Raw genomic sequence first — 12,506 nt, forward strand, 5'->3', positions numbered from 1 at the left:
TTTGTTTTTTCGAGACAGGGTTTCTCTGTGTAGCTTTACGCCTTTCCTGGAACTCATTCTGTAGCCCAGGCTGGCCTCGAACTCACAGAGCCTGCCTCTGCCTCCCAAGTGCTGGGATTAAAGGTGTGCACCACCACCGCCCGGCAAAGCAGCTCCTTTTTAACAGCTGCTCAGACCCCCCCCCCCCCCATGGCAACTGCTTTAACCACTCCATGGATGTGTTCAGAAAGCTCCCAGTATGTGGCTCCAGAAGGCACTACAACTGTTCAAACAGCTTGGGCCAGGCCTTTTGCACTCTTAGCGGCCATTTTCGTCTAGGCCAGTGTGGGAGTGCTTTCCATGGTGACCCAGCAGAAGACCTATAATGAGGCAAACACAATCCTCTGCATGAAGGGGTAAATGGAGTGACTGGTGCAAAACTCCCCCGCCATACACCCCCGTACTGGCTACATAAGCAGACTCTGACTTCCTTTTCAAGCCATCCTGGTACTGTCCTCTTATGTGCCTCCTGGTGGTGTACATTAGCTTCATTAGAAAGATTTTCTGTCGTGGTCTTGTCTTCTCTTGGTCTTTAGCATTAGTAGAGCAGGCTGAGTTGGTAACATGGCAGCAGTGAGAGCAGATCAGTAGCTGTGGCAAAGGCAGCAGTGGTAACAGTGGCAGTGTGGCTGCAGGAGTGGCGCGGCGGCAGCAGTCGTTAGAGCATGGCTGGAGAGTTCTATGGAGCGGTAGGGCAGTGGTCGTTAGAGCATGGCTAGAGAGTTCTATGGAGCGGTAGGGAAGAAGCAGTGAGGAGCAGAGAGGCCGGGGCAGACATCAAAGACTGCGGGTCCAGTTGTTGGAAGGATTCCAGGGATGTGCCAAGCTTGAAGGGCCAAAGGTCCTGAAGCCCAAGGCCTGAGAGCTGTAGCACTGGCTGCTGTCCAAGGCAGTAGTAGTTCTGACACTGCTGCCCGGAGAGCTGTAATAGTTGCCACTGTAGCAGCTGAGAGTCAGTCCCAGCACCCAGGCCTTCCCAGGGACGGTAACATGCAGTCACTCTTTGCTGTTGCTGCTCACTGCTACCTGACTGAAGTTGGTAATGACAAGAGCTGGCAAATGTCAGGGACACTGGTGGTTCAAGGCCAGGGCAATAAGCTTCTAGCTGATTATCTAGAGCAGTAATTCACTGGCTTTGGAACTGTGCTGTAGCAGGCCACTGACTCTTGAACTGAAGTTGTAAACCTCAAGGATGCTGCTGGTCTAGGTCTAGGTCCTGGGGCCTCCAGGGTCTAGGGCTGCCAACTAGAAGAACCTCTTCACTTCTTCACAACTTCTAATCAGGTGGAACAGGACCCAGGCAGCCCGTGACATCAGCAACATTCTCTCATTCATCCTTCCTTTCTGCCATCTGAATCTTGTTTCCCTTATTCTTGAAAAGCCTACCTAAACATTTGTCAGTTTTTAAAATATTTTTTTAAAAAGCATTTTTTTGGTATCATTAACAGTTTTCTCTTTCTAGTATCTGTTTCATTTATTTCTGCTCTGTCTTTGTAATGTTTACCTTTGATATCGCAGGACATGTTGGGTGACACATGATAATTTTTGGTAATTTTTTTTTTTTCTTTTTTTTTTTTTTTTTTTTTTTGGTTTTTCGAGACAGGGTTTCTCTGTGTAGTTTTGCGCCTTTTCCTGGAACTCACTTGGTAGCCCAGGCTGGCCTCGAACTCACAGAGATCCGCCTGACTCTGCCTCCCGAGTGCTGGGATTAAAGGTGTGCGCCACCACCGCCCGGCTAATTTTTGGTAATTTTATACAAATCTTATTTCTCTATCTCACTTTCTGTGTGTATGTATGTGTTTATGTGTTACATATATGTGATTATGTGGGTCTGTGCATGTGGAGACCAGAGGTCAGTGTTGGATGTCTTCCTCAGTTGCTTTCCACTTTATTTTTTGAGACAGGGCCTTTTACTGAACCTGGGGATCACTGATTTAGCTAGGCTGGCTGGCCAGTGATCTCCAGGGATCTGCCTGTTGCCATCATCCCAGATCTGGGATTATAGACATGTGCCACTGTGCCTAGGTTTTATGTGGGTGCTGGGGAGTCCAAACTCAGGTCTGTATGTTTGCATAGCAAGTACTTTACTGATTGAGGTACCTCTCCAGCTTCTGAGTGTTCTACTTCTTTATTAATAATTTGCTTTGCTTTATTTATTATTGAAGTCTCCTGTTACTATAATAGAATTCTCTCTTGTTACTTTCAATTCTGCCAGTTGTTGTTTCATATAATTTGGTGCTCCATTGTTTAGGTGCATGAATATTTAAAATTTTTGTGTCCTCTTTGTAGATTGGTCATTTTTTGCTGTAAGATGCCCTTCGGTGTCTTGAGTAGCATAGTGTGATGGCTATTCTTGATTGTCAACTTGACACACCTGGAAAGAGGAAACCTCAACTGAAGAATTGCCTCTATCAGATAGGCCTGTAGACATGTCTATGGGGAAATTTTCTTGATTGCTGATTGGGTTGGGGACAGCCTAACCTACTGTGCGCCACCCCTAGGCAACTTGTGTCTGGAAGGTAGATGAGCAAGCCAGTTGGCAGCATTCCTCCATGGTCTCTGCTTTAGTTCCTGTCTCCAGGCTCCTGCTTGAATTCCTGCTTTGGCTTTTCTCCATAATGGACTGTATCCTGTAAACTGAGACAAACTCTTTCCTCCCCAAGTTACTTTGGTCATGGTGTTTATCACAGCAACAGAAAACAAACAAGAATATACATTATCACTGTAAGTGATAATACTCTGAAAGTATCAATCTTTTTTTCTCTGGTTGGTTTTAAGATTTTTTTCACATTATTTTAGGTCACTTCACTATGATAACTGAGTGTTGATTTTTTATTTACTAACTGTGGTCAATCTTCTTCAAATATATCAGTTATCTGTTTAATTATGTATTTTAGAAAATAGAGATTTCAATGAATTAAAAGTCTGCCAGTGGCACATACTTATAATCCAGGCATTTGAGAGGCTGAGTTAAGAGTATTGAAAGAGTGAAGCTAACCTTGATACAGTGGGAGAGCCTGTCTTAATAACAACAACAACAACAACATGCTGTTTGATTGATAATTTCAAGATTGGCTTTATTTCTTTCAACGTAGTGAGTCTAGTTGCCTTGTATGTGCTAGTGTGGTGCATATCTGCTTCTCTTGTCACTTGTTTCTGCTGGTTCTTATAATGTCATACAGCTTTCTTTCCCTGATTGACTTTGTGTGCTGTTTATTGACTGGAAAAACTGTGTATGAAGATTCCAGGATAATGGGAGGAACTTTATTTGCTTCTTCAAGGTTCTTCAGGACATTACCAATATGGAAGCATTTAAAATTGTATTTATTAATAGTTTGAAGTTTCTTTCACTTAACAAATGTATCTGAAATTAAGAAAAGTGTTTGCTAGAGGTTAACACTGGGAGAAGAGAATGTGGCCACAAAGAGGCCTGTGATAATGGTAGGAATCTGCATTTTGATTATGATCATAGTAACAATAAATGTGCATAGAAGTATGTATACACAAATCCCTGTATCACTGGTAAATTTCTAATGAACTGTATGGATTGTACCAATATCAGATATACATTTTAAATATTGTACCATTGTTATACAAGATAGTAATACTGGAGATGACTGAATGGATGGTCCATAGGACTTCTCTGTGCTTATCTTTGCAACTGCCTTTGAACTTATAATTATTTCAGATTGAAAAAGTTTCTTATAACCTGATTCATACACTTTATCAATTGAGATGTTTAAATACCTGGGTTTTAAATAAAAGGCCAAAGGCCTCTTCCAATTTTATTGAGTCTAAAGTTTGTATTGCTAATTAGTGTGAGCACTATCTTTGAAAAGTAGCTTCATGTGAAAGCAAAGTTTAGAAAGAGAATGTGTGGCATCATGCTTCTGGTGAAGAGTCAAGCCTTGTCTGCAATATTAGGAACCCAGCCTTTACAATTTTGGAGTGTAGGGGCAGAAAGTGTTGCTTTAAAGAGTACTCAGGTACCAGAAAAACCCTTAAACCATGAGAAGTAGAATAGAGTCATTGATGTCGAGTGTCTTTCTATGAATATTGGAGTATGAGGGATAGCAACATTGTTATTTAGTGTTGAACCTGGAGGATTATAGGATAATGTTTTTATGGTAATTGTGTTTTTTCTAGAAAAACATAGATAAATAATCTTCAAGTTAAAACTCTTTGAATTGCAGAAAATAAAATAAATATTAACATGGAGGATAGTTTCAACACCAGATCATCATCATCTACCTTCGTTCTTCAAAGTTCTTCAGAGACAATGGCTTCTATCCAGCTCCTGGATTTCAGAACAAGTTTACTTGAAGCACTAGAAGAGCTGCGTATGAGAAGGGTAAGTCCCTCTTAAACTTTTAAATAGAAAGCCTTGATTTTTTTCCAGGCTTTTTTTTAAATTATTTTTTATTTTTCTTTAATTTTCAAGAAGCCCAAACAACCTCTTATTTATAAAGAAAAAAATATAACTGTGGAGTTGGTTCTCTTCTCCCTCCCCTACTTGGGCTCTAGGGGGCGGGAGAGGGATAAAGAGAGCCTAAACAATTATAAAAGGTACTGGCTTTAGCAGATGTGCTGGCTAGATTTTATGTCCACTTGACACCTAAGGTCATCTGAGAATAAGACATCTTAATTGAGATTGGCCTGTAGCAGGTCTGCAGGGCATTTTCTTAATGTAGGAGGGCCCAGCTCACCCTGGGGAGTGCCACCCCTGGCCAGATAGGTCTGGATAGTATAAGAATCAGAGCAAGCAGCCGGGCAGTGGTGGCGCACGCCTTTAATCCCAGCACTCGGGAGGCAGAGCCAGGCAGATCTCTGTGAGTTAGAGGCCGGCCTGGTCTATAGAGCAAGCTCCAGGACGGGCTCCAAAAGCTACTCAGAGAAACCCTGTCTCAAAAAAAAAAAAAAGAATCTGAGCAAGCTAGAGAGAGCAGGCAGGTAAGCAGCTGTCCTTCCTGCTTCCAGGCATCATGCCTTGACTTTCCTGTACTACAGGCTGTAAGATTAAATAAACTCTTTCAAGTTACCTTTGGTCATGGTGTTTGTGTTGGCTAATTTTATGTCAAATTGACACAAGCTGGAGTTACTGAGAAGAGGGAACCTCAACTGAGAAAATGCCTTTGTAAGATCCAGCTGTAGGCAGCCTGTGAGGCATTATCTTGATTAATGATTGATGTGGGAAGGCCCAGCCTATTGTGGGTGGTGTCATCCCTGGGCTGATGGTCCTGGATTCTATGAGAAATCAGGCTGAGCAAGCCACACACGTTCACAGCCTCTGTGTCTGCTTCTGCATCCATATATCTGCTTGTTTAAGTTCTTTGTCTTCGATGATGAGCTGTTATGTGGAAGTATAAGTGCAACAAACCCTTTCCTACCTAAGTGGCTTTTGGTTGTGGTGTTTCATTACAGCAACATTAACTCTTAAGACAGTGTTTCTATTACAGCAGTAGAAACCCTAAAACAGCAAGATAGCTGTATAATGCAAAACTTGAATAGCATCCTCTTCCTGAGGTTGTGCTGATCCAAGTCTGAATACTATATTGTCAACTCTGTTATAGGTTAGACTACAGCTACTTCTGGAAAGAAGAAAATGAACAAAAGCCACTGTAGCACTGATCTCGGGTTTTTGCTTGGCTTTGTTGTGTTTTTTTTTTTTAATCTAATGTTCATTATTGACCAGCTACTCTCTTAGGTACTTTGTTGTTAGAATTTCTCTTCTTTCTTCTTTCTTTCTTTTTAAATTTTAAAACTTAATATCTTCTAAAAGATTATTTTGTGTATATGAGTACCCTATCTGCATGTATGTCTTTATGCCAGAAGAAGGCATCAGATCTCATTATAGATGGTTGTGAGCCATCATGTAGCTGCTGGGAATTGAACTTAGGACCTTTGGAAGAGTAGCCAGAGCTCTTAACTTCTAAGCCATATCTCCAGCCCCAAGTAAGTATTCTGTTGAAATTTTTTTTTTTTGAGATAGGGTTTCTCTGTGTAACAGTCTTGGCTGTCCTGGAACTCACTTTGTAGACCAGGCTGGTCTCAAACTCACAGAGTTCTGCCTGCCTCTGCCTCTTGAGTGCTGGGATTAAAGGTGTGCACTACCACCATCTGGCTAGTATTTCTTTTAACATCTGCAAAATCTCATATTCTAGACAAGGAAGCCAACACTCGTGTTCTGAAAATAAGCTACAAGTGAGAAAAAAACCTGAAACGTTATAAACCTTGTTCTAAGTTTTAAAATTATGGAAATTTTCTACTATAAATTTCATGTCATATAAGTTGCATATTAGCATAACATTTTATATAAAAATTATATAAAAGTTATCTATTAGTGTAACAAAATGTGTTTAAAGAAGAAATGTGTTTAAAAATGTAGAAAGGCTTGGGTAAGTATTATAAAGAAATATTTTGATAAATTTAAAATGCTGCCTTTCCCTAAGTGAAACAACTTCAAGACACTAAAACTTAAATGTTTTATGTTTTAAATATTATATTTTGTTTGCTATTTCCAACTTGAAATTCATGACTCTTTAAATGTCTTCTGAGGGGCTGGGGAGCACTGGGTTTGAGCCCCAACACCCATTAACACCACATGTGGTAGCTCAAGCAGTTAATCCCAGGGAGATGGAGTCAAGAGGTCAGAAGTTCAAGGTCATCCTTGGCTACATAGTGAGTTAGAAGCTAGCATGGGGTACATAACATCCTGTTTCAAACAAAGAAACTTTTGCTATATTTAAGATTAGTAAAAGAACAGTGGGTATATTTATTTAGTGTGTGTATGTACATAGGTGTATATGTATTTATGCATATCACTTGTATATATATGTTTATGCATATCACTTGTGAATGTGTGTGTGTGTGTGCGTGCGCGCGCGCACATATATGTAGGGGCCAGAGGTCAAACTTAATTTTTTTTAAAAAATATATTTGCACAAACATGGTTTTTTTTTGAGATGGTTCACAGAGATTACCTGCCTCCTAAGTGCTAAGATTAAAAATGTGAGCCACCATACCCAGTTTTAATTCATATTTTTGTTAATTCTTTGAGAATTTTGTACATTTTTTGGGGGGGGTTGAGACAGGGTTTCTCTGTGTAGCTTTGGGGCCTTTCCTAGAAATCACTCTGTAGCCCAGGCTGGCCTTGAACTCACAGAGATCTGCCTGCCACTGCCTCTCGAGTGATGGGATTAAAGGTGTGCACCACCACCACCCGGTGAGAATTTTGTATATTTTACTTAAAAATTTATTTGTTTTATTTTATGTGTATGAATGTTTGCCTGCATGTATGTGTGTACATATATGCTTGGTGCCCACAGTGAAGTAGGAATCAGATCCCCTAGAACTGAAGTGATAGATAGCTGTGATCAACCATATGGATACTGGGAATTCAGCCTAGGTCCTTTGGAAGAGTAACCAGTGCTTTTAACTGCTGAGCCATTTCTCTAGCCCCTTTATATATGCTTGAATGTATGGCCATCAGCTGGAATGTTTCCCATCTATGAGAAGCCATACCATTAAGGAAAACTAACTTTCCTTCTCCTGGAAGATATAGCTCCTCATCTAGGGGTGGGATTTCTTGACTGCTACCCTTTATATGCTGGAATTTTGTCAAGCTTGAGCTTGCATAGGTCTTGTATATGCTTTCACAACCACTGTGAATTTTTTTGTGCAACTACTTTGTTATGTCTGGAAAACAGTTTTGTCATCTACTGCCTCTGGCTCTTACAGTCTTTTCTTCCCATTTTCTGTGTTACAGATGTCCCATTTAGGTCTGAGCACTCTGCATTGTAGGCTGAAGTTTCTGTCCTGCTAGCCACTCAAGTCATCACACAGAGGCCTAATATTAATTATAAATGCTTGGCCCATAGCTCAGGCTTATTACTAGCTAACATTTACATTTCAATTAACCCATATTTTTATCTATGCTTTACCCTGTGGCTTGGTGCCTTTTCTCAGTATGGCATGTTCATCTTGCTTCTCTCTGCATCTTCTCCCTACTCCTCTGACTCTGCCCTTCTTCTTCTCAGAATTCTATTTGACTCTCCCCCTAACCTTATCCTGTCCAGCTATTAGCCAGTCAGCTTCTTTATTAAACCAATCATGGCGACATATATTCACACAGTGTAAAGGAATATTCCACACTGGAGTCTCTTATTCTCTGAACCTTGCCAACTGTGGGTCTCATGTTTATTACCATCTAGTACAAAAAAGAAGCCTCTCTAATGATGTTTAAGAAATGCACTAATCTATGGGTATAACAATAAGTCATTAGGAGTAGGTTTAATACTATATTCCTTTCGTAGATTAAGAGCAGTAGGCTGTCCCCTATGGCATATGACCTTTCTACCCATGTGTTCTTGGCCTCAATAATGGTGACAGGGTATGAGTTCCATCTTGGGAACTGGCCTAAAACCCTGGACAGGGGTTAGTTACTCCCATGACATTCATACCACTATTGTACTGGTGGGCATATCTAGTCAGGTTGGTCATTATTGTAGCTCATAGGTTTCATAGCTGGGTAAAATTGATGCTTACTTTTTCCCTCTGGTAGTATGCTTAGCACTTTCCAGCACTGAAAACTTGCCATGGTCTAGACGTGGGATGAAGCTTTCAGGTCAATAGCAGTTTGATTTCTTCATGTTCTGTGACTCAACTATGTGGCATCTTCAGCAATAGCGTCTTGCCATTAAGTTCTGGACGGTAACTAAGAGCCAACACTGCACTGTTTGGGGCAGTATATGGGATTTCACTGGCTAACAACTACAATAGAAGTAGCCCATTTCAGACATTGGATTTTTTGTTAGCCTGTGATTTTTAGTTGAGGCATTATTGCCCTGCTGTAGGGTAACCCTATGAACTCTTTTTATATATGCATGTTTCTATTTTAGAAAGGTTTTGCAGAAGTAGTTTTCATCTGACTTTTTCAGAAGTCTTTAGTCTTAGTTACCCCTCCCTGTATTCCCTACTCTACCCTGCCCTCCCATGTCCCAAACTGTTTCATCCTTCCTGCTTCCTTATTCCACTTTCCCTTTATCTCCCAGTGTTCTTTCTTTCTTTCCCTGAAAGATCTATTTTTCTGATCTCTGTAGGTTTTTCAAATGAAACACATGAATTTACTTATTTTTTTTGCCACAAGTGGTACTGCAGGCCTTTATTTTTAAGTGTTTTATCCAATATATTTTGGTCATATTCTTTCCCTTCCCCCAACTCCTCCCAATCTTCCTATTCTCTACTGGCACAACTTTATATTCTTTCTCTTTTAAAAACAAATGCAAAACCAAAACAAAAAGTACACACACACACCCAGAGATACACACACCAGCACACACACACACACACACACACACACACACACACACACACCACCCCTTAGAAAAAAAGAAAAAAAATGTGGAGTCCATTTTGTGTTGGCCAACTGTTTCTGAGCTTGTGGTCTACTTAGGGGTATGGTTGATTATACCTAGTATCTCTTCATTGAAGAAAACTGTTTTCTCCCTCTCCCAGAAGCTATCAATTGCAGATAGCTTCTTGGTTAGAGGTGGGATTTTTACCCGTTTCTCCTTCTGCATGTTGGGATCTTGTCAGGTTTGAACCTGTGCACATTCTGTGCATGCTGTCGCAGTCTCTGTGAGTCCATGTGTGTCAGTCCTGTGTGTCTGGAAGACACTGCCTCCTTGCATCCATCACCCCTGGCTCTCTCAATTTTTCCAGCTCCTCTTCCACATAGATCTCTGAGACTTGAGGGGAGGAAGAAACACACATACTTACAGATTCAAAGCTAACCCACAAATAATTTATTTTTCAGGTTTTTTTTTTGTTGTTGTTTTTTGTTTTTTGAGACAAGATTTCTCCATGTAATTTTGGTTGCAGTCCTGGATCTCACTCTGTAGACCAGGCTGGCCTCTAACTCACAGAGATCTGCCTGGCTGTGCCTCCCAAGTGCTGGGATTAATGGTGTGTGCCACCACCGCCCAGCTATTTTTCAGTTTTAAGAGACTAGTCTCACAATGTAGCCCTGGCTGGCCTGGTACTTGTTGTGTAGACCAGGTTGGCCTGTAACTCAAAGGGATCTCCTTGCCTGTGTCTTTCCAGTGCTGGGATTAAAGGTGTGCACCGCTATGTTGAGCTAAATCGGTAATGATACAATTTAAAAAAAAATGGGATGATTTAAATTAATAAAGATGTACAATTTAACAATCTGAATCCACAAAGCAGCTAATATTGAATCCATAGTATGTGCATTTTAGAATTTTGACTCCTTTTCTTCATTTTGAGGCAGTCTCCTGTGCTCCAGGCTTGCCTTGAACTGGTGAAGCCAAGGATGGCCTTGAATTCCTGATCCTCCTGCCTCCATCTCTGAAGTGCTAGATTTTAGATATGTACCAGTACATGCTGGGGGTTGAGCTCAGAGGGCTTCATTTATGCTAGGCAAGCTTGCTGTCAATTCCTCCCAAGTCCTAGATTTGATTCTGATAAATAACCTTGACAGACAGATCCATGGGATTACTGATAAGGAGTAAAGATGATCAATAATAGCACAGGGGTCACAAATTCAGGATTTTGGTGGCTGGCATATGACCACCATATAGGGTAGGAATTATGTTGAACTTGAGAGCCTATATTGTATTGTATTGAACAACATGGTAATTCCTATTTCAGTGTGAAATCTATTGGATTCTAAAAGTTAGAAGGGGTTTGAAAGTTTTTAAAAAAGATATATTTCTGATCCAAATCAGTTGTATAAGGAGGATGAAAGACCTTTACCATGAAGCTTTTAGAACATTAAAGTATGCATTTACTTGATGTCCTTTTATAAACCACTTCTGGGCCTGTACTTTTAAGAAGATTCATGTTTTGTAGGTCTAACATGCCATGCCAATTAACAACTGTGTTACTATATAGTGTGCATTATGATAAAATTATAAATAAAAATTACTTTAAAAATCAGTTAAGTATCCAATAGTAATAAGTCCTTGGGTTCTATGTAAACAATAAATATAATTCAATGGAATTTTAGATCATGTGAAGTAACAATGATTTGCTAAGAAAACAGAGAAAATAATCTTATATCACCTTTCAGTGCCATTACTATTGATTGGATCATTACAATCTGTAGAATACATACCTTTATTTTACATGGAATCTGATAAATGGATATTAGCCAAACTGCCAAAAGTAGCATTGCTATATACTTATACTTTCTTGGCATTTTACCTTCAAGTTTTCTATTAAACTTATTTTTAATCTTTATTATTTAGCTTTTATGTTTTTCTTCACTCCATCAAGCAACTTTAAAAAGTTTTAATAAAAATTCCTATGAGATTGTCAATGAAAGAAAATAAATTTAGCAAGAAAAATCCTATCTCCAAGTTCAATAAAGTATCCCAGAATATAGAATCCTAAAAGTGCTTATTTTTTATTAGATGCCTTAGGACTACAAGGATTGAAGTGTTTTTACAAAAACCATAAAGGAGGAGTAATTTGATGGTTTATTTACTCTTTATAACCTTTAGAAAGTGCTGTGCTTCTTTAAAGTGCTTGCTTCAGGCTGTAGTTTTACAAGATGGGCTGTGTGTTGGTCAGACCCTTTCAATTCTTGACCCTGAACAGATTTAGGGACCTAGCACATACAGCAGGCGTGTGTTCAGGAAACCCAAACTGTAACTGGCTACTTTTACTCTCCTTTCAAATTTATAACCTGTCTTTCTAAAATTGCTCAATTCAGTTTCTCCATGTTGTTTGATAAAATACTGTGCACTTTTCTGTATATTTTCTTAGTTTAATGAGCCAAAAGTTGCTCAAGAGAAATATCTCTAATATTGATGAAATGGCCCAAAAGTTCATTTTTAAAATAGTACTAAAGAGGCTGTTTTTATATTAACAAATTATAAGGAAGGTTTCTGATATAGAAACTATTAACACAGTCCTATTAGTTATTTAAAAAATATTTATTTTTTTCTTTTAATTGTGTGTGTGTGTGTGTGTGTGTGTGTGTGCGTGTGTGTGTGTGTGTTTGTGAATATGTGCATGTAAGTGCAGGTGCCAGTGGAGGAGAGAGGTATCAGTTCTTCCTGGAGTTGGTGTTAGAGGCAGTTGTGAGCTGCCTGATGTGGGTGCTGGGCATTGAACTCATATCCTCTTAACCATTGTGCTGTCTTTCAGCCCTCATATCAGTTCTTAATTTTTATGTTTTTTTCATACAACTATTTCTAATTTTTATTTGAAAAATGTTCTACTAAAATCAGAATGTACTTACATATAGGCAAAAGGTTTTAAAAATGTGTGTGTGTGTGTGTGTGTGTGTGTGTGTGTGTGTGTGTGTATGATGTATTGGTGGACTCAAACTTGTCATGACATGTGTCAAGAAGTCAGAGATCAACTTTTGGTAGTCTGATTTCCCCTTCTGTCATGTGGGTCATAGGGTCACTACACTTGTGCTGAAAGTACCTTTACCCACT

At 39.6% G+C, this 12,506-nt stretch overlaps 1 protein-coding gene across 1 annotated transcript in view; it reads left to right on the plus strand.

The window, feature by feature from the left end:
* Window positions 1-12,506, plus strand: part of Ccdc73 (coiled-coil domain containing 73) — a 124,673-nt gene that overhangs the window by 24,771 nt on the left and 87,396 nt on the right. The window contains exon 2 of the mRNA XM_042275845.2: window positions 4,233-4,390. Coding sequence (XP_042131779.2) covers window positions 4,253-4,390 — 138 coding nt within the window. The 5' untranslated portion in view covers window positions 4,233-4,252. The remainder of the gene's footprint in view (window positions 1-4,232; window positions 4,391-12,506) is intronic.

Source organism: Peromyscus maniculatus, chromosome 4 (assembly GCF_049852395.1).
Source record: "Peromyscus maniculatus bairdii isolate BWxNUB_F1_BW_parent chromosome 4, HU_Pman_BW_mat_3.1, whole genome shotgun sequence".
Taxonomy (NCBI): Eukaryota; Metazoa; Chordata; class Mammalia; order Rodentia; family Cricetidae; genus Peromyscus; species Peromyscus maniculatus.